The sequence below is a fragment of the Ctenopharyngodon idella genome, chromosome 5, assembly GCF_019924925.1.
Source record: "Ctenopharyngodon idella isolate HZGC_01 chromosome 5, HZGC01, whole genome shotgun sequence".
Classification (NCBI taxonomy): domain Eukaryota; kingdom Metazoa; phylum Chordata; class Actinopteri; order Cypriniformes; family Xenocyprididae; genus Ctenopharyngodon; species Ctenopharyngodon idella.
In genome coordinates, this window is record NC_067224.1 from 6,132,975 (window position 1) to 6,159,936 (window position 26,962).

General features: G+C 37.1%; 2 protein-coding genes across 2 annotated transcripts in view; one reads left to right on the top strand and one right to left on the bottom strand.

The window, feature by feature from the left end:
• On the top strand, positions 1-13,071 carry rcc1l (RCC1 like). The gene is made up of 12 exons (XM_051895456.1): positions 1-218; positions 670-966; positions 2,546-2,675; positions 3,071-3,199; positions 5,965-6,031; positions 6,432-6,483; positions 7,261-7,345; positions 7,539-7,720; positions 7,920-8,007; positions 10,776-10,949; positions 11,194-11,279; positions 11,570-13,071. The coding sequence occupies exons 2-12, from the start codon at positions 670-672 to the stop codon at positions 11,645-11,647; spliced, it is 1,368 nt and encodes a 455-aa protein (XP_051751416.1). The 5' UTR covers positions 1-218; the 3' UTR covers positions 11,648-13,071.
• The window catches only part of castor2 (cytosolic arginine sensor for mTORC1 subunit 2), a 21,693-nt gene continuing 7,415 nt past the window's right edge, over positions 12,685-26,962 (bottom strand). Inside the window, exons 2-9 of the mRNA XM_051895458.1 lie at positions 25,889-25,959; positions 24,278-24,471; positions 19,835-19,967; positions 17,410-17,533; positions 16,926-17,036; positions 15,740-15,822; positions 14,675-14,769; positions 12,685-14,579 (exon numbers count right to left, since the gene is read on the bottom strand). Coding sequence (XP_051751418.1) covers positions 14,514-14,579; positions 14,675-14,769; positions 15,740-15,822; positions 16,926-17,036; positions 17,410-17,533; positions 19,835-19,967; positions 24,278-24,471; positions 25,889-25,959 — 877 coding nt within the window. The 3' untranslated portion in view covers positions 12,685-14,513. The remainder of the gene's footprint in view (positions 14,580-14,674; positions 14,770-15,739; positions 15,823-16,925; positions 17,037-17,409; positions 17,534-19,834; positions 19,968-24,277; positions 24,472-25,888; positions 25,960-26,962) is intronic.

A 26,962-nucleotide genomic window follows, 5' to 3' on the forward strand; every position in this document is an offset into this window, starting at 1 on the left:
GTCATACGTCACGGTGCACGCGGAGAGCTGTCATGGCCGCCTCCGTAGAAAACATGTCAGAGCAGCATAAATCACAGAGTGGACTTAATTCACATTATATTACCGTATATTTTTCATTTCGCAGTTTACAGATGTACAGATATGCATGTGTGAATCATATTATGTGATCTGAAACAACTTGACAAATATATTATAGAGGATTTTCCGATTATTGAGCGGTGAGTAACTGAAATTAGTTCACCTCCAAGCAAAATAGAGTACAAAAATACTCTGGTATGATATGCTAATACAGTGTTTATTAATATTAAAGAGTTGTCATGCTTTTCACGTTAGAATACTGATCCAAACAATTACTAATTCGGGAAACACGGGAATGAAAATCATGAGAATATAATAGTAGTGAAACTCATGTACCATGGTATTTACAAGGTACACAACGATGGTACCAGGAAATCATGGTAGTATTACTTTTTGTAATGTGATTACCATATTTATGATATTTATTTACATGCTGCTCCAAGGTACTTCAGACAGTATGGAGTTACCATGGTACATGTTCAAAAAATCATACCACTGGAACTTTTTGTTAGTGTTGGATAATTCTTTTCATTTGCATAATAATCAGTATTGGTATTAAGTATATCAGAATTTATGTTGTATTTTATGCAGATGACTGTCATAATGGCTTTAGTCAACATTCGCTCCTGTGGCCGTCATGGTTTTCATCTGGGTCTCCGTGCGTATGCCACACGACCCCTTGGCACCCCAAGAAAGCGGGAGCAGCAAGATGATACACCCGTGTTCCAGTATGTGGGTCAACACAGGAAGCCCCAAGAGAAGGTGTTTGTGTGGGGCTTCAGCTACACTGGAGCTTTAGGGATCCCAAGCTTTGTAGTGCCGGACAGTGGTAGGAAAAAGCCCAGGAAGTACCAGCTCACGCCTTACCGTCTGGATACTGAACAGAAGGTTATGTCCTACCCTAACTTTAACAAAAATTACCAAAAATATTTGGAATGGGTTTTCTATTTTTTTTTTTTACACTACTGTTCAAAAGTTTGGGGTTGTTTTTTAAAGAGATAGTTCTCCCAAAAATGGAAATTATGTTGTCATTTGCTCACTCTAAAGTTGTTCCAAAGCTGTATGAATGTATTTCTTCTGCTGAACACAAAAGAAGAATATGGTTAACCAAACAGTTGATTGACTGAGTGACAGTTGATTTACTTTTATAGTATGGAAAAAATACTATGGAATTCAATAGGCCCATCAACTGTTTGGTTAATGACATTTTTAAAATATCTTCTTTTGTGTTCAGCAGAAGAAAGAAACTCATACAGGTTTGGAACAACATAAGGGTGAGTAAATGATGACAGAATTTTTATTTTTCGGTGAAATATCCCATTAATGTATTGAAATAAGTGTCTTATGCTCACCAAAGCTGCAATTATTTGATCAAAAAATAACAGTAAAACAGTATTATTGTGTAATATTATTACTTATGTTACTTAAAGGATTAGTCCACTTTCAAATAAAAATTTCCTGATAATTTACTCACCCCCATGTCATCCAAGATGTTCATGTCTTTCTTTCTTCAGTCGAAAAGAAATGAAGGTTTTTGATGAAAACATTCCAGGACTATTCTCCTTATAGTGGACTTCAGTGGTCTCCAAACGGTTGAAGGTCAAAATTACAGTTTCAGTGCAGCTTCAAAGGGCTTTAAACGATAACAGACGAGGAATAAGGGCCTTATCTAGCGAAACGATCGGCCATTTTCTAAAAAAAATACAAATGTATATGCTTTATAAACACAAATTAACGCCTTGCACATGCTTCCACCATTCCGCTTTCCGTTTCTTCAAAAAGCTTACGCTGTATGTCCTACGCCTTCCCTATTCTACTTACGGAACGAACGCGGCACCGGTTCTGTTTTTTTTTTCTAAGGATTTTTAAAATTAATTTTGACCTTCAACCATTTGGAGACCATTGAACTCCACTATCAGGAGAATAATCCTGGAATGTTTTCATCAAAAACATTAATTTCTTTTCGACTGAAGAAAGAAAGACATGAACATCTTGGATGACATGGGGGTGAGTAAATTATCAGGAAATTTTCATTCAGAAGTGAACTAATCCTTTAATATGATTTATTTATTTTTATATTTTAATATATTTAAAAATTCCTGTGATGCAAAGCTGAATTTTCAGCATCATTACTCCAGTCTTTAGTGTCACATGATCCTTTAGAAATCATTTTAATATGCTGATTTAGTGCTCAAGAAACATTATTATCATCAATGTTAAAAAAGTGGTGCTGCTTAATTTTTTTTTTTTTTTTTTTGCGGAAACTTTTTTTTCCCAGGATTCTTTGATGAATGTAAAGTTTAAAAGAGCAGCAATTATTTAAAATAGAAATCTTTTGTAACATTATAAATGTCTTTACTGTTACTTTTGAAACATTTAATGTGTCCTTGTTGAATAAAAGTGTTAATTTCTTTTAAAAAACAAATCTTTTGAATGGTAGTGTATGTTGTGTGTGTTTTTTTGGTAGATTTCCTCAGCAGCCTGTGGATATGGCTTCACCTTACTGGCCTGTAATACCAAAGATCTGACCAAACTGTGGGGCATGGGCCTTAACAAAGATTCCCAGCTGGGCTTTCAGCGTACTCAACACGACAAAAGTAAGAAACCCCACAATCCCATTGCATTCCTGTTAGTAACTCACATGCTCTTGGTAAAAATTACTCTAACAAGCAAGTTCCAGTAATACCAGAAGGTTCAGAATCACACGGTACTTCAAAAAATACTGTAGTGCCATAGAACTTTTTTGTTAGGGAAGCGGGAGCTGTTACGTTAAAAAGTATTTTTTTTTTTTTAGTTCTGGTCTGATTTTTGGGGGTAGTGAAAGTGTTCATCAGCACTTCCTACTGTACATGGGAAGATTCATGCTCTGGATGATGTTGATAAACCATTCTGTTCCTCTTTGAGTTGCCAAGCTTCACCCAATCAACTGGGGCCATTACAACCTTTTCCTCAAGCACTTTCCTAAATCAACTGCTTTGTCTTGTGTTTGTAGATAAAAGTTATGAGTATGTCCTGGAACCGTCTCCAGTGTCTCTCCCGCTGCTGAACCCTCAGGACACACGAGTGCTGCAGGTCTCATGTGGACGCGCTCATTCCCTGGTGCTCACAGACTCTGAGGGAGGTGAGTAAACGTTAGCGATGTTTCCATCCAAAGTTGCGATTTTAACTTGTGCGCAAAATTGAACATCGCATAAAACAGTGGCGAATAAAGAACCGTTTTCATCCCATGTGTTCAAGAGAACAAAATCGTCACTTCCTGGGAAATTGGTGCAAAATATCTATAGGGTCATTGCGTGTCAGCTCAGGTCCCCGGCTTGAATTTTTGATTTTATTAATATTTTTTCTGTAGACAGACAAACATAAATAGTGATGAAAGCCAGAATATTAAATGTCACAGATGTATATTTACTGAGTAATCCACTATTTTGTAGAGGGTATAGCTGTAGACAGTTTTCACCTGAGATTTGGAGCCAAATTAGAAGGGTGAAAATATGACTTTAGAAAGATGGCAGCATCATTATTTTATTTTTACACAGAGATTGGTAGGTCTATTAGAAAAATGTGTTGACTTCTTTCTTTCTTTCATTATATGCCAACAGTGACAGTTCAAACATGACAAAAAAGACTTTTTGTTTTTGTTTTTTTGTGCCTCAAGTTTGCATGCCTGTACCTCAAGAAGTATTAAATATGTCTTAATATCCTTTTAGATTCTGGTTCTTAACAAACGTTCCTTTTGGTATGTTCATTGTAAAGGCCCTTGATGGTTCAATCCCAGAGATATGGAGATCTTAACACGACTACATGAGTTAATTGGTAATTTGTACACAATTTCAATGATCAAAAACCAAATGTGGGTCACTGTGCATACAGCTGATACTTTTTTCTTTTAAAGAGGAATATCTGAAGAACAAATAATGTTGAAACTAGAAATATATCTTTTTTTTTTTTCTTCTATAAGCTCAATTGCATAGAACATGTCTGTATGAGTGCCATAAATATTCCTTTTCCAAAGTTTGCATGCCTGTAAAATGTATTCAAGATATCTTAATATCCTTCTAGATTCTCATTCTTAATAAACTTTTCTTTTGTAATCTTCATTTTTAAGGCCCTATATAGTTCAGTCCCATAGAAATTGGGACCCCAATGTGACTCCGTGTCCAAATTGTTGAATTTTACTCAGTAAAAATACATCTGTGACATTTAATATTTTGTCTTTCATCACTATTTATGTTTGTCTTTCTACAGAAAAAATATTAACAAAATCCAAAATTTGAGCTGGGGAAATTTGGTTGATTTGACAGGGAAGACCCTATAACAAAAATGGAAGTTGCTGCAATCAGGGAAGCCACTGTGGCTCGTACATCATATATGACTTGTGCCTCAGATCAATAAACACTGTCATGCCTGGTGTTTGGGAACGCAATCATGTGAGACACTTCTTGGAGGTCATTATACCCAACCATTTTGATGACAGATTGTGGCTCAGGCATTTCAGAATGACCAAACCAACATTTGAGATGCTGTGTAATGAAATTGGTTTGCTGGTTAGTTCAGTTATCCAATCATTGAGGCAAAGTCACGCAAGCTTATTGTTTAGCCATTTTGGGCGTGGGCCTTTTTTTTTTTTTTGTCCAGGAATGTACAAAAAACAAAGGGCCACGCCCAAAATGGCTAAACAATAAGCTTTTAATTGTCTTAACCACAAATTATTGGTTAGGAAATTAGCAACATTTAAAAAAAAAACCCTACTTAAAAAGCCATTGCTGTCTCAGAAAAACATCAAGGACAGAATAAAGTTTTTGGCAGAATATGGGAATCACAATGAAACACAAGTTGCATGGTGTCTTCGAATAATCTGCTGAGAAATATAATAATAAATGCATCTCTAGCACAGTGAAGCATGAAGGGAGAGGTGTCATTTTTAGCTGCTGCTATTGGTGAGCTGCTTCACTGTGAAAAGTCATTCAATTCTTTGGAGTACAGGAGAATATTGCAGAATGGCTTGCTTCCCACAATTGAAAACTTGTTATCTAAAGAGGAATGATCAGATGTTATTTTTCAACAAGACAACGAAGAAGTGGCTTGAGCACAAGTCCATCAGGCTCATGTTTCGGCCTGGTCAGAGTCCAGATTTGAACCCTTTAGTGAAAATTTGGTCTCGCATCAAACTGGGAGACGTTTTTTCAACTACTCATGAATTGTTTGAAACCATTAACATTAAGTGGAACAACACTGACTCTTCTTCCTGTAAAAAGCTGTCTGCAAGTCTGGGAAGGCTGTTCTGTGCTGAGGTACTTTATCTACAGTATTTGTGCAATCCTTGCCAATTTCCTGACCAGTGATTTGTGATTAAAATGGTTAAGACCATTAAATGACCACTAAATATGTTGCCATTTTTGGCTTGGCCCTTTTTTTGCCCAGGACTGAAAAAATGTGTTTCCATGCGCATGTCTTCTTATCAGATTAAAAAAATGATCCACCTCAACTGAGCGCATAAGTTTTGTATGTACATTTTTAGAATTCCTGCAAATCTTGGTGTTCCATCCACATGTTTTTTTTTTATGCAATATCCCAAAATTCTCAAAAAATAGGTGGATAGAAATGGCTGTCTGCTTTGTCATATACAATTTCTGAAATTTAGTGTGAAGATGTATTGTCATTTATAGAGCACTTTCTTTTTTTTAGTGTCCTTGGGTCTTCACTTGAGTAAAGTTGTAGCTAACAGGTGTTCAGATTCTATATACAGTAGATGAATTAGAAAGAAATTTCCTGTCCAATCATTTAGATGTCTTAAACTGCAACAGATTTTTTTTTTAAATACAATTAAATCATTGTGTTGTAGTGTGATGAGTCCTTCATGTCTCTCTTCTTTATCTCTCTCATTAGTTTTCAGCATGGGTAATAATGCTTATGGGCAGTGTGGGAGGAAGATTGTGGAGGATGAAGTGTACAGGTTTGTCCTTCAACACATGTCCAGTATTCTGCACCAAAGTACACTGCTCACATTATGAAGTGGTGGCTAAACTAAAACAATTGCTTTCCCTGTATCCCAGTAGCCTTGAATTATCCACTGTGTAACTTTTATATGCTTTATTTTATGATTTGCTTAGAGTGAAATGATTATTCAGTATGCCGGGGAATTGGGTTTATAATGTGTTCAGCAAGATCAGAGGCAATATTATCAACTCAAATATGAACCATTTTCATCCAAGCAGAGAATGAGATATACTCTTGTTTCCTTTGCTAATAACTATTATGAGCATATGGGTTAAGCTGCTTTTTTTTCTTTGGAAACCTGTGTTTAAGAATGGGGTTTCTGTCTAATGGCTGTCCTTTTCCTCTGTTTCCTGCAGTGGCAGTCATCTTGTTCACAAGATTGAGGGTTTTGACAGCCGAGTCACCCAGGTATGTGACACTTTATTACTTTATTGGCATATGTTGGTAAATACAATAATATCAACATTGAAATCATGTGATGCATAATATATTGTTTACATGACATTTTTACTATCTAATCTACTTCAATTAAAATTTCCACTCTTTTTTTGGTGGAAATTCACCATTATAACCTCAATTTTTTTTAAGCAAAATATGATTTATTATTATTTTTGAATCTGAGGTGAGATATGTATGGCAGCTTGTTTCCGCCACTAAATAAAAAATAAAAAAGGTAATTGCGACTTTTTATCTCACAATTCTGACTTTTTTTCTCACAATTGTGAGTTTACATCTCGCAATTCTGACTTCTTTTCTTACAATTGCGAGATATAAACTCACAATTGCGAGGTATAGACTCGGAATTCTGACTTTTTTTTCTAGCAATTCTCTTGCTATGGCGAGTTAAAATCCAATTCTGAGGAAAGAAAGTCTGACTTTTTTTCTCAGAATTGCAAGTTTATAACTCACAATTCTAACTTTATAACTCACAATTCTTGGAAAATAAGTCAGAATTGCGAGATATAAACTCAAAATTCTGAGGAAAAAAGTCAGAATTGTGAGTTCATATCATGCAATTTTGACTTTATAATTCGCAATTGTGAGTTTATATCTCGCAATTCTGACCTTATAACTAGCAACTTTTTAAAAATTTTTATTCAGTGTCGGAAACAAGATTCCATAGATATGACCTGGTTCTCTCTTTGTGCGATTCACTCCAACTGTCCTGCTCCTCTTGTCCTGTAGGTGGCTTGTGGGCAGGATCACAGTCTGTTTCTAACAGAAACAAAAACAGTGTATGCCTGTGGGTGGGGGGCAGATGGACAAACAGGTTTGTTTCACCATCCTTGTGTCGTTATCTCTGTCTGTCTCTTCTCTTTCAGTCCCTCTTTTTGTTCTGCTCCATTATGAAACCTGCCTAAAGGCGTTTTTCCAAAAAATGTATCCAGACAACACTAGGTGACTCATGGCTGAGACCATGTGACCCTTCCCTCACAATTAATGTGTCCGGAATGTATTTTAAGGTCTGGGCCATCACAACAAGGCCTCCTGTCCAGTGCCCGTCGGAGGAGATCTGGCTGGGGTTAAAGTTCAGCAGGTGGCCACATATGGAGACTGTAGTTTGGCCGTGTCCACAGATGGGCAGGTTTTCGGTTGGGGAAACTCTGAGTACCTGCAGCTGGCTTCTGTCACTGAGGCCACACAGGTAAAGAGGACAACACACACAAACAAAAACACAACAACTGGTATACAAATACCAGAAAAGATTGAAGTAATTGTTCACTGTCATAGAATTATCCTGAAATGTCACATTTATAATGAGATGTATATAAAATATATGTAAAAAGGTAAATGAGTGCAACAATACCAGGCTGTGCAGCTCATTTGTAAAGTCTGATTTTCAGATTAGCTCACCACGGCTGCTGCCCCTGAGGGGTGTGGGTCGAATCAGACAGGCGGCATCTGGGGGAACACAGGTGGCTGTACTGAACGGTAAGATTACAGTCTTATCTTTCAGTCTTATCTTACAGTCTCAATCTTTTCAAGATTTTAAATATTTTCAAATGGATTTGACTCTGTGGATTTTAATTTTTCACAAAAAGTATTTATGTAAAATATATACAGTGCACAGCATAAATGAGTACACCCCCTCTGAACAAATACAAAAGATGTATTTTCTTTATGATCACTAATACAATTCATGGAAAGATGGCAAAACTAAAATGTATTAAACATATACATAATAAAAACTGACAAATATATGTCATTATAATAGCCATAAAATAAGTAAATTAGCCAATTTTGTTTAAATTAAGGATTGCAGAAATGAGTACACCCTGGATTTAATTCAACAAATGTATAATATTCTAGCACTAAGTATGCCCTCCATAATTTTGAATATACTGCTCTGACCCTTTTTGGCACGGAGTGTACAAGTTCATGACAAATTGTCACATCTGTCCTGTTTAACTCCTGGATGATGAGCTCCTTAAATGCCCTGATATTTAATGTGAAGTGTTGTTCAACTCGTCTCTACAGAATCCCCACAGGCGCTCAAGTGTGTTAAGATTGAGTGCAATGCATGTCCACAGAAGGTTTTTCACCTTGGGAGAATGCATATCCTCATTGTCATGTTGAAAAAATGCCCAACAATGCAGGGAATGAGGAAATGGTAACATCTTCTGTTTCAAGTTTATGTATTAAATTACACAGTGGTGTGGGAATTCATGACAGCATTGATAAAGCACAACTCCCTCACACCTTCAGCACTCATACATCCCTATATAAGAGCTTTACTACCACTGAACTTTACTGTGGGAACCAGGAACTTCTCACTGTACTCCTCCTCTAGCAACACCATAACATTTGGGATGCTGTTAGATCCAAAATGATTGATTTTGGTCTCATGAGACCAGAGTATTGATTCCCAGAATCTATATTTTGTAAATATGGGCTTTGGAAATGGCTAACTGACTTTATTGTGCTTTGGCTACAGTAGGTAGTTCCAGTGAGAACAACAACCATGCATGTCATTTCTGCAGGCTGCATCTTACTCTGTGAGATAAACAGTCACTCTTTTCATAGCTTTTGCTGGCTCTGAGACACTCGTTTGGTATTTCTCCTGCTCTTTGTCTAGCAAAAACATCCCTCATCACTAAATGAAAGCTTAAAATGAAGGCCTGATTATTTCAGGGGCCTTGTCACAAGTCCATTGTTTTTGAATTTCTATGTTACTTTAGCTGTATTTTCACACTTAAAACAATGATTTGGTAATCCTCTTGTAGCACTGTCCTCTTTTGTGCTAAGAAATAAGTCTCCCGACAGTTCTCTCCCAAGTGCTTCCATTGTTGTCAGCATTAAGTCTGAGAATGATTCAGTGGGCTATATAACACTTTTAATTGACAAGAAATTACTTCTCTTTAAATGTTTTGGTTCAACATACTTACTTGTTGATCAAACATTGCCTTAAACTTACACCAGAAAATTTTGATTTCGTTTTATTTAGTAACTTTTATGAGGGTGTACTCATTTTTGCTACACAAGATTTTATCACCTTGATAAGAAAATTGTATTTTCCTGAAAAATTTTGACATACTTCTTTGGTAACTGATTAAGCAGACTTGCTGGAACATTATATCTCTAAAGAACCCTAACATGTCTTCTAAGTAATTGCTGACTTTCAGAAGTTTCAGAGGGGATGTACTCATTTATGCTGTGCACTGTAACTAAAAATATAGTTTTTTGAGACAACATTGATACAGTATCATGAGGTGCAATATTGCAATACTTGGAAATATCTATTTTTGTTTTCCCTCACACCTAGTATTGCCACCTGATACCATCATTAAACCACCATAGTATTTTTGTGAATGTACTTCTGTGCTTTACCAAAAACCCTATTTATGAACTACTTGAATATTTTGTTTGCATATTTTAAAGACATGGTGGTTACATAGCTTATCACCTTCATAATTTAGAATGCTCAATGGGTTTTAAAGGGTTAGTTCACTCAAAAATGAAAATTCTGTCATGTTGTTCCAAACCAGTAAGACTTTCGTTCATTTTTCAGAACACAAATGAAGATCTTTTTAATGAAATCTGTCCCTTCATTGACAGCCTACGCAACTACCACTTTCAAGCCCCAGAAAGGCAGCAAAGACATCATTAAAGTACTCCATGTGACTCCAGTGGTTTAACCTCAATTTTATGAAGCGACATGAGTCCCCCCCCATAATTTACCACTTTATTTACAAAATATTGATCTCCAATGCATGTTGATGAGAGCACCACAAAGCATGCATGTTGTGCTGACAAGAGTGGACGTTGTTGCGTGAATATGCGTTAGAGATTAACATTTTCTAAATAAAGTGGTAAATTATGTTTTTTTTTGCACATACAAAGCACTCAAGTCACTTCATAAAGTTGAAGTTACTGGAGTCACATGGATTACTTTAATGATGGCTTTACTGCCTTTTCAGGGCTTTAAAGTGTCAGTTGCGTAGGCTGTCAATGGAGGGACAGAAAGCTCTGATTTCATTAAAAAGATCTTCATTTGTGTTCCGAAGATGAACAAAAGTCTTACGGGTTTGGAACGACATGAGGGTGAGTAAATTGACAGAATTTCTGGGTGAACTATCCCTTTAATGTCTGAATGCATATGTTGAATTCTACCTGCTATACAACTGTTGTGGAAAAGCACAAATTGACGTTGCTTTGTAATTTTGACTTGTGTAATGAATTAAATAACTCAATCTCTGTAGAGGAAGGAGAGGTGTTTGTTTGGGGTTTTGGAATTCTGGGAAAAGGCCCAAAACTTTCAGAGTCTGCTGTCCCAGAAAGAGTGTCAGCCACATTTTTTGGGAGGTCAGAGTTCAACCCCAATGTAAAGGTCTCGTCCATCCACTGTGGACTCAATCACTTCGCAGCTGTCACAGGTAAAAACTTCAAGTTGAACATTATCTTTGCACTCAAGATATCAAGTATTGTTGTACTGAGTTTAATTATGAGATTCTAGAAATGTAAAATGTGCTCATACAGGATACTTTAACACACATTCTCCTGAAAACACCTGCTAATAGTGCTTGCATAACCATGTTGGTATTAAATCCTGCCTGTTTCCTGGCCAACATCCATGTAAGCAGAGGGCTGAGTTATTTGCTTTATGAATATTGTTTTCAGATCGAGGTGAACTGTTTGTTTGGGGTAAAAATGTGAGAGGATGTCTCGGCATCGGGAAACATGATGACCAGTACTTTCCATGGAGGGTAAGAAGCCAACAATGCAGCATTCTTTCATTTAACATGGAAAAGTGTGGATTTCAGAGCTTTAGGACACACTGATTAATTATTCAAATTAATCAGTTAACCCCACATATATAACTATTTTTTGAGAAAAGCCCTCAAATGATCAGAACTCATTAAAACGTATTATTGTGGCAGGTGAAAACAAAAATACTTTGAGTTGTTATAAATGAATGCTAAATTGACAACACTACATGCAGAAGACTTTAGATCTAATCCATTTTCTTTGTCCTAATGTTTGTCATTTGTTTTAGGTGACAGTGCCAGGCCACGTGAAGGATGTTGCCTGTGGTGTTGACCACATGGTGGCGCTGGTCAAATCCATCATATGAGATTGTCTTTGTAGATCTGGGCAATCTTCTCTTGAACATATCAGCATGCAAGGGTTTATTATTTCTCCATAAACTTTGGACTTGTTAAGGGCCCTCACTGAGTCTTCATGTCACACTGCATCAAGGCAAGTCAAGGGTGTGTTTAAGAAACACGACACCTCCTCTGCTGTTTACAGTGTGGACCTCAAAAATAGATGTGAATCTGACTCCTAAATAACTCAAGACTTCTTAAGTCTTATGTTGGCTTCTTGACATTTTGGAGGTTTCCTCAAAATGTTTTGGTATTTCGTCATCACCTGAGGTGGACACTGTATGTTCAAACTAAAGACACATTATCAGTATGGTTTCTGGATCTTTTCTTGTTAAAAACATATTGAATTGTCAGTAGGCAAATGAAAACTATGATTTGAAAACTATAAGGCTACACAAAAGGTATATTTAAATTAAAGCATCTTTTTTTAAAAAAAAAAGTTGGCATAAAAATGTTATTGTGACGTAAAAATGTAGGTTGGGACTTGATTTTGTCTATCAGAAATTGACTGGACAATTGTGGTTTGCTACTGGTTGATGTCATGTGAGTGACAATTCAAACCCAATGCTAAATTTGCTAGTTTTACTTTAAAGAAATGAGCAACAACTAGCTGAATTTTTTTTTAGAGAATAACTTAATGAAAGACTACAGTGCATTATGTAATATAAATATGTTTCCAGGCCTGGAAAATCACTTTAAAAATTCCTTTATGTGCAGTTTTTCCTTGACCACGGGAACCCTGAACAAGTGGGCGCAAAAATGTGTTTTTAGAGTGAAAATTTAAAAGGGAAGCAACTATTAACACTGTTGGATGCCTTAAATATAGATTGCAGATATGCAAAAGCAATCTTAAGCCACTTCAGGAAGAAAAATGTCATTTGAAGTTATATTAAAATTCCTATATCCTTCAGAATCAAGTACATTTTATTTGTACCAAACTGTACTGATAGATCACATAGTACCATTTATAAAGCAGTATACATTCTGAGGGAAAAGAAGGGAATAGTTGAAAGTCACCCTCTTTAATGTGCAAGTATATAGGAACAGTTTCTCACCTACACTTTGTGTCAAGAGACAGAAAAAAAAATTCATGAAAGTGAAACAAAAGCAATCAATTCATGATCTTTTCTGGTGTCTGAGCTGGTTTAATCAAATTCTCCAAATCAGTCATTTGTTTGGGTAGTTAGAAGTAGCTTTAGCAAATATCATCCCACAGAAATCATTTGTAAATCACAGATATGACTAAACATCTTCATAAACTAGATAAATCCGCAATTGGCACATGGTCTAGTTTCGCATGGTGTAAACCCCCACTGTACGCTTAAGAAAACATGGTTCAAACAGTGGGAAAAAAGGAGTAACGATTGAAAGAAAAAAAAAAAAAAAAATCAAACCTAAATACAAACTAAGCTGAAAAAATATTGTTTCACGTCTTTAATTGTCAGAAAACAAACAGGTCACCCCTTCTTAACACTGATAAATGTATGGTTTTGCAAATTTCTGCTTCATAGCTGATAGAAGAAAAGCTTGTGGAAAAAGACACCCATCCAGGTCTAAAAAGCAACAAGTGACCCCTTCTAAAAGAGACTCCTTCAAGGGGAAGATACTCATCCCCGGTATTTCACATCAGAAGAGTAAGATCTGTAAGATAGACCTTAAATAAAGTGCAGACAAGGGGAGCTTGAAGGCCTAAACTAACGCCAGTGTCTGTGACACCTGACCTTAACTAACATTCAACAAACGACAGGTTCCCCCAACAGTTTCCTCCGTGAATGAAGAGACAGCTTTGCAAAATACCCAAAAGAGCGAGTAGTGGTGAAGACTAAAGAGGCATTTTGTGCGTTCGCAACCGCGCAACGACTCCAGGGCGGAAATAAAAATGACGTCCCCATCAGACCGAGCGTTTAAAAACAGTATTACAGTAAACTGCACGATTCGTGTATGTGTATTTAACCTGAACAAGGGCATGTGATCAGTTTCACCTCACCTGAATCCTTGTTTCCAATCGCTGCCAACTCGGCCGGGTGGACAGAAAACCCATTGATTGTACTTTGAAGGCAAAAAACAACAACAGCAGCAACAACAACAACTACTAATTCATTACCCAGCCACTTGGCATTGAAACGTGAACATAAGATTGAGGTGAGGGGAAAGAAACAAAAGCTCTAAATAAAAATGGTAAACTTTCCAAACAATGAGCGTGAAAAGCTTCTTTCACAGACTGAACTTGTGACTGGACCATTTTGCAGAACACACACAAAAAACCCCTGAACCATCAAATAGCATCCAGAAAAACATCATGTTTTAGACAAGGAGTGTGTTTATGCCCCGTGTCTTGGCACTGCAAGGGAAAACAGGAAGGGGGGCCAGGAAAAACTAAAAATAAATCTCAAGATACATTGGAGTACATTCTGTGTCCTCTAGGAGGAGGACCTGCCGCTAGTACATAATGGTTATTTGCAACGTCTTAAGAATCGCTATCTGAAGTCCAGGCCCTGTTGCCATGGTAAAATGATGAGCGGAGGATGAGGAGGAGTGGATAAGAGGAAGAGGGGCGGGAAGAAAGAAGAGAAGAAAAACACTGGATTCACACTATCGCAGGGTCCCTGTAGAGGTGGGTGGGGATTAGGGTTTTCTTTTTTGCAGGGAACAGACAGGAAGTGATGTTGTCGCTCAATACCGACTGCAAGACTAGACCCCCCCGCCCCCTCACTTATTCATTCCCCCTCAGATTCTTCTCCCATAACCACCCCTCAGGTAAGATCTTGGCACTTTAAGAGTTTGACATAAGAAATCTCAATGTTTTCAGGGAAGTGGGACTCCCGTCCAAACGTCTCACTGTCCTGTGCTCTCATTGGTCCTCAAGGCTCCGATCACACTCTGGATGTTTTCCTCAGGAACCTGGGTGGAGACAAGATGGCTGGTGTTAAACACTGCCCTCGTGTTCTGAATATTAGGAGATGGGAAAACGTTTATTTGTGAATGCTGAAACTCACCAGAGCGTGATCGAACTTGAAGGTACTGATATAATAGGCTGGAATGTCAGCGGTCGCCAGCGGTTCAGATATCTGAGCCACAATGCCACATTCATCTGATGGAGGACAAACAACTTTCAACAGTCATTTCAATAGGAATCCACACAATCGAGAATTTCACATGAAATGCTTTGGGTTCAGCTGGTCATGCGAATTTGCTGCATTGACCAACCAACGGCTGCTTAGTTTGAAAGTGACTTGTGTGTGAGCTGTGCTTCATTACTTACTGTGCTTAAAGGCACAATATGTAATTTTCGCAGCTAGAGGTCGCTTATTCAAAAAGGCGTAGCTTGATGACGCCTTGATTTTGCGGAATCATGGGAGGTGTTGCCCTCATGTCTACAGCCGGTGGAAAAGAGTCCGATGGGACTCGGGCAGAAATCATATTCATTGATGAGCTAACGTATTAAAGATTTATTAACATTACTGTAGTATGAAGCAGGGTGTGGCTTAAAGCCGTTGAAGCGGAACGAGGAGCGATTGCTAATGAGAGACTCGCGACACACGACTCAAGAGCAGTGGAGCTTTTATGCCACACAAGACTGCTTTCATTTCTTCACCTGTCTAATAAAACACAATGTATTAAAGTGTCTTTCCATGGTTTCTACAAAATAAAACCGGAAATCAAGGTTAACGTGGGTATGATGTCATTGATAGGCGATGCATGGACACGGTCTGTGTCCTAGTTAAAATTGATTATTTCTCTGGATTTAAACATTCTTGGAAACATTTGGAATAATGTAGGTACACAAGTCAGCAAAATATATAACATTTTTCTAGTGATTTTAGATATTTTATTTCCAAAATCTTACATATTGTGCCTTTAAGTTACAACAAAATGTGTGCGGATTACGACAGGATAGGACTAAGCATTTCAAGGTGTTTTTAGCATATTGCTAGGGTGTTAATAGTTCAAATTAAAAGAACCAATCCTTACATTCTGGTTCCTAGATATTGCTCAGGTCAAAGGGATTTTCATTTTCACAGTAACAGCAGGCCATTTACCCAGTTTTAGCCTGAACTCACCAAACCCTAAGGGTTGTCCTCCAATGCGGACCATTTTCCAAAGCTCTCCTGATGCGCTGGTGAAGAGGACATTGTTTGGAAACCTGACAAGAAAAGAGCAGCATCTAAACCATATGTAATGACAACAAAACAAAGACACTGTACATTTAATCAGAAATAAATTCACGAGGCAAGTTACATTTTAACTGTAAACACAAAGACCATGATTCAACAGGCTAAAAGCTGAAAAATGGTGGTATTTTTAAATACTAGCATAATTCTAATGAAGCCACTGCAGACAAAGTTGAATAAAAAGACAAAGAAATCCATTTTTACAACCGATGCAGGTCTAATATTATTTAAGTGTATATAACAATGAACTGAAACAGTTCATCTTTGAAACACAAATGAAGAAATGAAAACCTGAGAGATTGAAACTTCCACAAAAAAACTTTGTCGCTTCAAAACGATCACTTTATAATCATTTATTCTATTATTTAGACTATTATTAGATTTATTCTATGTTACGCAAGTATGGTTGAGCTTCTGAAAGAACTAATGAGGTTTCATATGGGGTTTTATTACTTTACAATGTCTTTATGAACTTTTTGAAGTGTGTGGATCAAGAAAAGTGGGTGTTTAATACAAAGTGTGTTACAGGTGGCTGGAGTAGGTGACGTCAACCAATCGATAAAGTCATTTCAGAGGTTAGCAGGTTTTTATATTTTGATGAAATATTTCAAAAACAAACCTTTTCTCCTTTGGAATAGACCTTAGTCAGGTTAGATGCCATATTGAATTTAACGCATATAAAAAAGAAGCTGTGAAGGATAGACTAACAGTCTTTACAAAGACATGCACTGTATAAAGGTTCAGATAACATAATTTTCACAACTTTTAAAACGGTTTTATGGAGTTGTCGTCTACTGAAAGTTTTTTTTTTCCTCCCGGAAAGACTCTGGTTAGCAGAACAATTAGTATGTTGTTAAACAACAGTACAATCTATTGAACTTTATTCTATCCCTCACAGCCTTGTTTTCATTCCTGTCAAAAATTATATATGGCGCTACCCTGACTAAGGTCTATAACATGCGCTGATGAATCATGCACAAGACCAGGGGTGTGTATTGAGAATGTAAATGGGGTCAAAAGTGTTTTCATGTTGACTTCAATAGAGTGTTAGAAGCAGAGCTGGGTGGGGTCTAACCTCCGAGTCGTCTGCTCATCCATAACTAGAGAGATGTAGCCCTCGATCAGGGAGAAGGAGAAAAAGCGGATGTGTCCAGAATCCTCGCTCTGCCCCCCGGTCTCTTTCGCTCTGTAATGAAGCACAGCAGGGATTCTTGTTATTACACAAGCTTCATTAGAGCTGAACTCAGCTGACACTTTTGCAAGGAATAGAAAAAAATGGGAGGAGTATGATAAAGGCAACTCTAATCTGATCTTTCCCTCTAAGGGTTGGCCTGATGCCAGTGTCGGAGCAGTAAACAAGTTCAGCCACTATAAGGAAGAGCAAAATAGTACAAATACACACTGATCGTCTCGTTTCCAGTCTTTTCTCCAGTCGTCACATAATGCACTCCCTACTGCGACCTGTGTGTGTTATCATCATTCTCTAATAGATCTGGCAGATGGCTCTCGGTTATTGCCATATGTGAGCCAGGAGGAGAGGCCCGGCGTGGAGCTCTTACCCGCCCGAGTAGAACATGACGTCCATGAGCAGCGTGGCCACCGAGGGCAGCGTGTCGGGGTCAAGGCTGGTAACGCAGAACATGTTACTGGGGCTGGAGAGTGGGTGAATGATTGGCCGAGGCACTGAGGAAAGGAAGAAGAGAGTTGTTTATTTTACAATAATGTACTGTAAACATTCAGGCATTAACAATGCAGATCCACCGCTGGTGTGTCGGTCAGGAAGTTTCATTAAGGGATGAATCTGTACGCCTGATAAGTTGTTTAACCCACTGGTGGTCTTTGGGCATTTTAGAGCAAAAAAAATGTAACTTTCCAAAAAAGTGCATATATATTATTTTATTACACTCAAAATAATTAACAATGTGTTCATTATTAAAATCATCACATGATGCCTTTAAATTACTGCATAAACTATTTTCAAGATAGGCTACATGACTTGTAACAGCAGCCTGAAACATTGCTTATATAGCTATTTGGCAACCAGTTAATATCACTTCCAGCCTAAGTGACACTAGTCACATGGAAAGTAATTTCAGATGTAACTTATTACATTTTGATGGAAGTTTACAAAAACAACTAGTTCTTTCCTTTACAATAATGTGCACCAATGAATTGTGAATGTTTGGTTTCATGTTGACTTTAAAACACAGAAGGTCAAACATGACAGCCAAAGGCAAAAGCTGACGCCTAAGCACACCACAAACACTTTCAGCAGGTGTTTCTCTATTGCACAGGTCTGACTGCTCAATGTAATGAATGTAAGTCCAAGTCTTTGCATCACGGTAGTAAAATACGGTCTGATATACAAGGAGATCTAAACAGATCATTCAATTAACTAGCTTAAAGGAATGGTTCACCCAAAAATGACGCTTGTTTTTCCAAAACCTGTATGACTTGACTTTTTTTTTCTGTAGAATCAAGATTGTGTTTCATAGAAGAAAAAAAAAAATCAAGTTTTGAAATGACATGAGGGTGAGTAAATGATGACGATTTTCATTTTTGGGTCTCTTTAAAGTGCCCCTATTACGCTATTTTAAAGGCTCCTAATTTTGGTTTGGAGGTCTCCTACAATTGGATACAATGCATCCAAGGTCAAAAACACTAATTTTCTTATAATACACATTCCAGCATAACCTCTTTTCTCACTGTCTCTTAAACAGTTCGATCACTGATTCTGTCACTCTAAACACCTCCTTTCCGAGAACCTACTCTGGCCCAGTCTGTTGTGATTGGTCTACCGCTTCCAGTGTGTGTGGGAAACAAAATGGCCATTACCATATCTGAATTTCAGCTCCGGAGGTTTCCTCAGCACTTGTATAACACAGTGAAATGATGGCGCCAGTTTTATATCAATTTGAGCCCAAATCCTCATCTTTTGGAAGTGCATGCAAATTGGATTTGCTTTCACAGTACAGAAAACAGCGTTTTCTTGACATGTCGACAACATGAATCAAACTCTTCCAGTCTCAGCTACAACTACACTGTTTGAGGGTTAATGTAGATGTTGTTCACGTGCAGCCAATGAAGACTATAGGCTGACATTATGCAATTTTTTTGTTTTTTTTGTTTACAAACCTAGTTTGAACCATAGACTGTAAAAAAAGATGGACGACGCACCTTCACGCTCTTCCACTGTAGTAAATGAAGCCGCCAGTGTATCAATATGGTACTGACATCTCGAGTCTCGAGTCTGCGCAGTAGTGAGTGCGAAGTGGAGCTGCAATATCGAACTCATAACAACTCATTATGTTGGTGTGTTATGGAAATGTAGAAATTAAAGTTAAAGCTCCAATCTCCTAGCGAAGATCCAGAGAAAAGTCTGTTGGTGCCTCAGTGACTACTTCAGAGATGCTGTCAATCTCAGCTGTCAATCATGACATCTCACCCCTGTTTTTATAGCATCAAATAACTAACTAAAACCAAACTTATTTGAAGAACGAACACTTGAACTAACACCAGTGTGATGATAAATGCCTAAAATGACAGAAACCGTCTTTGGAAAAGTAATGTTTAAAGTGTAATTTGATAGTTTAGTTTGTCTCACGTCCCAATACATTTCATGGAGAGGGCGGGGTTTATGACCTATACTGCTTCCAGCCACCTGGGGCCGATCCAGACGCTTTGGCTTCACTTTTCAGGACTCATGTGGCATGCTTGGTTCGAACCGGTAGTAAGACTGGAATTACTGACGACTCATTTCAGGCAGTTCAGAAATCATTTCTTTCCTTTGGGAGACAATAACTCTAGTCTTTGAAACTTTGCAGACATTTTACATTCACAAACAGCTATATTACACACTATATGAAAGGTAATATCAGAAAAAGCATAATAGGGGCACTTTAAGTCTCGGAGGCATCACTTGGTACTGTAAATGCACAAGATGCCTTGTGTCGACACACCCTCAGACTAATAACAGATGGTTACCCAGTTTAGGCTTGACAAAACCATTGGTGACCCCGGTACTGTTGGCAGCAACAGTTTCTCCGTTGACAACCCTCAGCAGAGTGAATTCCGAAGACAGCGTGTGCATGACCATGGGCAGATCCCTCTCTCGAACCTATGGACAGAATCATACATCAGTATTTAGTTTTTATTTAATAAAAATATTATAAGTGATGTACCAGGTTTATTGAGCTCAGTTGTTCAAAGAGGGATAAATAATCGTAAAACATATACAAAATGTTTGCAGACAGTGCCAAACCCTGTTAGATAATATACACTCATGATGTACTGCGGTATCTAAAGTACAGATGATAAATACCAAGCAAGTTATCTGGATGTGCTTTATCCCTCCTTACAGAGTACAAGCACAAACCTAATCCAACTTATTTTTTGCATTTATGGCAAAGACTTTCAGCATGAATGGGAAATACAAACATGCACATGTAGAAACCTAATATTAGACTTCTGCCATTTTCTTCAGTAACCAAAACCTGACAGAAAACAAAAACTGACTCAAACACATCACAAATAAACATTCATTTGCATTTCAAACACCACAACCAAACCCAGAATACATTACAGTGAAAACAATACATAAGCATGGCTTAAGCAACCAATTAAGCTGAAACTCAGAGTGTTCCAGCGAGGCCCTGATGGGTGCACTAAATGAGCAGCGCACAGCATTTCAAGAGCAACTATCTATGGATATAGTTTCCTTGGACTATTTTACGAGCTTACAAAAGCTCCAGAGAATTAAAACATCTTCAAGGATTACTAACCGTCGTTACCTCGTTAGAAAACGAAATATAGCCAAAGAAGAGTAAACATTTTACACAGATACAACAACAGTAGGGCTGGGCAAAATGTATATACACAGACAATTAAATTTTGCTTGCAATACCACAAATATTGCAATCATTTTAATGAGGCTTTAATGTTTTAATTTGCCTATTAGGTTTATGTTGTAATGGCAGTTGCAGAAAAGCAGAAAAGCAGAAAAACAAAAAATCTAATCTAATCAAAATTTTAAACAAAAACTGTAATAGTACCTCAATGATAAGTGTCAGTCCCTGGCAAGTACTGAATTGAGCTCTCTTTCGTGTGTTTTTGCACTTGAACGGTCAAAAACCATATGCTTTGGCGAGTAAAGTACAGTTGGTTGTCTTAAGTGAACATAAACAGTTTAGAGAGTATATCAGATGTATATCAGTGTATTAGATCTGTGTATTGTTAGAGAAATGCTTAATGCATTACAATTGAACTAAATTAGATTTTAGTCGACTAAATCTACTGTACTTTTAGTCAACTAAAATCTTATGATATTTAGTCGACTAAAACCAGACTAAAACAAAAACAATTTCCAATAACTAAAATATGACTAAAACTAAATGGCATTTTAGTCAAAAGACTATGACTAAAACTAAATCAAAATTTGCTGTCAAAATGAACACTGCCTCACATCATCGGTGCTCGGGCCCTAATAATAATTATATACAAATATTAAAGGGATAGTTCACACAAAAATGAAAATTATGTCATTAATTACCCACCCTCATGTCGTTCCAAACCTGTAAAACTTGTTTCTTCGGAACACAAATCTGTGATGAAGATCTTTTTGATGAAATCTTTCTGAAGCTTTCTGTCCCTCCACTGACAGCTACACAACTACCACTTTCAAGCCCCAGAAAGGCAGTGAAGACATTATAAAAGTGACTCCAGTGGTTTAACCTCAATTTTATGATACGATGAGTGCTTTGTTTGTGCAAAAAACATAATTTACCACTTTAATTATAAAATATTAAATGTCCAATGTGCATTCATGACAATTTTAATTTTTGGTGAACTTTTTAAATATCATCAAGAGGCTGAAATACAATATCTGGTATATTTTAGGCTATTAAGCTCAGCCTTACACAACAATGAGTCCTTCCCAGGGATGGAAATCTTAAATCCATCAACAATTCCCCTGGAAGACAATATCTTTCACTTTTTTTTTTTTAGTTATCCAAATAAGGGAGGCATTGCAACATGTGCTCTAGGCCTGATGGGCCAGATACAGACGGGTATTTCTGAACTGCTTTTAAAGTTTTGAGTAACCAGGCCAAGAGTGAAGGACAGGGCTGAGGATGAGAAGGAAATGGCCTCTCCAGTGGCCCAGCACAGGAGGCAGGTCATCTCCTCTCTTTCTATAAAACTCTGTGATTATTCCTTTGGCTGGGAGCAGCTGGTGTGGAACGTGAACTTTCTGGTAAATTCCAGTAAGCGGCTGCTGATCCACAGGCTTTATCCTCTTTACATAACTACTCCCAGATTACCATCACTCCCATATTTCTTGTTATTTTCATAAACAGGCTCTGGTGACCGTGCACTGATGGGCATGTGTTCATAAACACGCACACACAAAGGAAATGTGCTAAGATGTCAGCACTAGGCTGTGGTCATGGTAGATGGGTTGGTTTAAGAAAAGGAGAAGTGATGACTAGCATAGTATTTACTGTGCAGTTTATGTAAAGAATTCGATCATCCAATAGCAATAACCATCAAATGTCATCATATACCATGTCCTTACACGAAATTACAAGCAACAGTTTCATCTTATGCAATGAAATGGGGAAGCCGTGAATCTGTGTTTTAACTGCTGATGAGATGACACATATTCAGACTACAAATTACAGGGCTTGTTTCTATATAATCTGTCGCAATAGACTGCATCATGTTTGTCATGTATATACTGCGGTTCTTTTTTTTATGATAAAGCATTAATGTTTTTATCCTTATACTGGTTTTTAGTTCTTGATATGTGCATTTTTATCATTTCCTGAAGATCAATTAATGAGGGTAGTCTAAGTGTAATCCCTGGAATAAATCAGAGATGATTCTATGAGGCGTTACTATACAAAAGTGAAGCGAACTACATGAGAGAGGAAGAAACTCATGAGCTCACTCTCTCACATTAGCTATGTTTCCATCCACTTATTTTTATGTGCATTTTGGGATATGGCATTTAAAACCCCCCCCCCCCCCCCCAAAAAAAACGCTTGATGGAAACGCCAAGATGCACATACATTCTAAAACTTATGCACTCAGTTGAGGCGGATACATTTCTTATCCGATAAGAAGACATGCAATAAACTACAATGGAAACACATTTACAGAATAAATCCCTTGATGTGCAACAAAAAACTCACGTGATTTTGCCTCAACAGTGGATCTGACTGGATAAATGGACTAACCAGCGGATCAGTTTCATTGCACAGCATCTCAAATGTTGTTTTAGATATTCTGAAATGCCTGAGCCAAAGTCTGTCATCAGAATGATTTGGTATAATGATCTCCCAGAACTATCTCACATGATGCATTCCTAAACATCAGGCATCCGAACGCAAGATAACATGACAGCATTTATTGCATTTTGTCTGTGCGCTCAAGTAATTTATGAACCATAGTGGCTGCCCCAACTGCAGGAACTTCCATTTTTATTACAGATATTTTTTGCCAATTTCCCAGGAAGTGACAGTTTTGTTCTCTTGAACACATGGGATGGAAACATAGGATGGAAAGTGCTTTATTCGCACGTTTTATGCAATATTCCAATTTCGCGCATAAGTTAAATTCGCAACATTGGATGGAAACATAACTACTGGATCTTTCTCATAGACTACAGTTCAAAAGTTTGGGGTCTTTTTTGAAAGAAGTCACTTCTGCTCACCAAGGCTGCATTTATTTGAACAAAAATACAGTAAAAACAGTAATATTGTGAAAAACTTTTCTATTTGAATATATTGTTAAATGTAATTTATTCCTGTGATGCAGAGCTGAATTTTCAGCATCATTACTCCAGTCTTCAGTGATCATTTGCTGCTCAAGAAACATTTTTTATTATTATTATTATCAATGTTGAAAACAGTTGTGCTACTTAATATTCTTGTGGAAACAATGATACTTTTTTCTTATTATTTGATGAATAGAAATTTCAAAAGAACAGCAATTATTTGAAATAGAAGTCATTTGTAACATTATAAATGTTTTTAATGTCACTTACCATCAATGAATACATCCTTGCTAAATAAAAGTACTAATTTCTTCTAAAAAAAATAAAAATCTAACTGACCCCAAATTTTTGAGCAGTAGTGTACGTTTTCTGTCATCGGGCAGTGAGTGTATGCATTGTGAAATACAACACCTGTCAAAAGCTTGACTGAATGTTTGTATCTCTTGAATTTCATGTAAAGGATTATGCTAAAATGCCTGAAATTATTTCTGTAGACAAATATAAATTATACTTACATATGAATTTCCTTATTCTCATGTGTATATCACTTTTACAAATGTCAAAAGTACTATTCATTTGTACGTCAAATGTTTTAATGGGGAAAAATTATATCATATCTTGCTCTCTATCGCCTAAGCATCTATGACACTCACCAATATAAAATCAGTCTGGTATGTCGACAGCATGAATACAGAGATATTATGGTCTGCCAACGGGGCGATGACTGATTTTGCTATTTTCGTTACTCCGATTGGCTGAGAGCTGGTTGCGCTCCCGCCCCCGGACACCACATTAAGAGCCAACCATGTCGCATCGGCCACACTGAGATACTCAGATTCTGGCAGCTCTGAAACAGACAAACACAGAAAAACAGAGTGTCAAAAAAGAAAAAGAAAAAAGAAAAGGAAAAAGAGAGGCACGTGAGCAATGAATGTGACATTAACACTCTTTGCTCAATCTATCTATCTAAAGGTACTATGTGAGGAAAGTCTTTCAAGCTTTTTTCCTGTGTTGACGTATTTGCTATTGAAACAGGAAGTTGGGGTGGTGCATATCGAAAACGTATCCCTTTTGTAAAACAACAAATAGGCTTCACTTACATCACTGCCCTTGACATGATTTGCTATTTGATAATCTGTTGGAGGTGGTTTTAGTGGGAGGGACTTTCTGACTGTACAGACATCTGTGTAGTGAAACAGGAGTTATCAATATTTTTGAAGTGTAACTAATAATGTAGACGCATGCATTTTCTGTAAAGCTGCTTTGAAATTATATGTATTATAAAAAGCGCTATACAAATAAATATGAATTGAATGTAATTACATTGGAAGAGAAAGACAGTCCCTTTTAACTCTTTCCCTGCCATTGACAGAAATATCTGGCAATCCATGTTCTCCCTGTTATAAGGAAGGGGGCGCTATTACGCATCTTCTAAACGAGTACCGAATCTCCTGATCAAAACACAGGCGAAAAAGCAGCAGAAACAAGCGATAAAAGCATTGCTTATACACATGTAAAATAACAATCATCAAACATTAAACAGCATATAAATCAAAACTGCCCAATGAAAAAGAAATGTTTTGTTTAAAAGCAAAGGCTCTGATCTTTCTTTTGATATATTGCATGTTCAGATATTCATACAACAAAATACTCTGGGGGCCGTGAAAGTTGAGAAAAATGATAAAAATGCAACTTTTTAAAAACACGCTGGCGGGGAAAGAGTTAAAAAGTGAATTTTGTCGATGTAATATGGACTCACAGCTAACAAACACTGACTAATAGCCACGAAACTTAATTGATTTCCTTCCTAATTGATAGCACATGGAATACGGGGGAAGATCCTGTTTAGACACATTCAGGTGTCAGATTTATTGTTCTCCAAATGAAATATGGGTGGAAAAGCTGCCAACAAGTACACAAATTTCCTGGGATTTTAAAATACCTGTACCCGTTTCGTAACACAGAGCTTCTGGTATCCATGGCAACAAATGGGTTTCACCTTGGTAACCAGTGTGTAATGACATGGATTCACTCAATCAACCACAAAACCAAAGCCACTGACATCTTAACCCCTAGTAACCCATGATGGAAATGTGTGTGTTCGGGGGTTGGGGACCGTTGATGGAGCAATATGTGGTCAAACATTGGCAGGGAGTCAAGCTACAAGGAATTATAGAGAATCTGTGATACTTTACATGACTTAATCTTGCCTGGCTGCACTAAACCCAATGCACTCTTAGTAAAAGAGTAACCACAACACCTACCTTTAAAGCCATCTTCATCCACGATGATGGTGTAATCCTCCGGAGTTTCGGTTAAACTAAAGAACTTACATCTGTGGAGAAGCAAAGAGAGAAAGAGATGGAAATTATGAGCCAAGAAGAAGCAGAGTTAATAACATATTCCTGAGAAGCTTCTATAAACATCAATTTACTCCAACAGCCTCACATACGTAGATCACAGACCACATGCACACTTTGCAAGTCTATTGCTCAGGCTTAAGGATTTGAAGTATTAAACTTTGGCACACTACTGAATGGACATGAACGACAGAAGCTTGTTAAGATGAGGTGTGCTATTACTTTTGTAAGCTACTTTGTAATCAAACAAAAAAATGAGACAAGCAACACACATATCGAAGGACCAGAACATCATTGTGAATTTGGCTAGTACAAACAACTTAAAAACCACCAAGAACAGCTTAGAAACACATAAACCACACTGCTTCAAGTTCAATGTATTCATGTTGGTTTCATCAAACCTTAATAAAACTTTCTTGATAATTTTAAATGTAATGATTTTTAAATGTTGTGGTGCAGCCATGAAGTAAAGAGTAATGGCATATACCTTGAAAACATGTGTAAACATCTTAATTATTTTCAAAAATGTTTTTGAAAGGAAAAAGTAATTTTTGCAAATGTTATTAACGGGACCTAAAACAAACTTGCTTTTGTCACACCTGCCGATGGCCGGTGACTTGAGAAAATGTACCAGCCATAAACATTTTTTATCTTATTTTGCAAAAACAAGCAGTAATGACCCCAAAATTTTAGATGCCAATGAAAATTCAGAATTCTCTATTTCAATTTCGATACCACAGCTAAAACTACTAGCTTATATAACTAACTTATATAAATTTAAAACATTATTAAAGACAAGTAAACAGTCAGTAATAAAATAAGAACAAATAACCAATTTACAAGCAACAAAGATACAAATGAAATAAACAATGTTTTTCAGGTTTTTCGGGTAGGTCTGACAAGCTAGTTTTCACGTACAGGAATTTAATAAAGTCAGCAAATGTAAAACAACACTGCATAGTCTTCATTGTATAAATT

Excerpts from the sequence above, each read along its gene's own strand:
- rcc1l (XM_051895456.1), top strand. The coding sequence starts at position 670 with ATGACTGTCATAATGGCTTTAGTCAACATTCGCTCCTGTGGCCGTCAT. Across the intron at positions 2,676-3,070 it reads GCGTACTCAACACGACAAAA|ATAAAAGTTATGAGTATGTC; the intron begins GTAAGAAACCCC and ends TTGTGTTTGTAG. Across the intron at positions 3,200-5,964 it reads GCTCACAGACTCTGAGGGAG|TTTTCAGCATGGGTAATAAT; the intron begins GTGAGTAAACGT and ends CTCTCTCATTAG.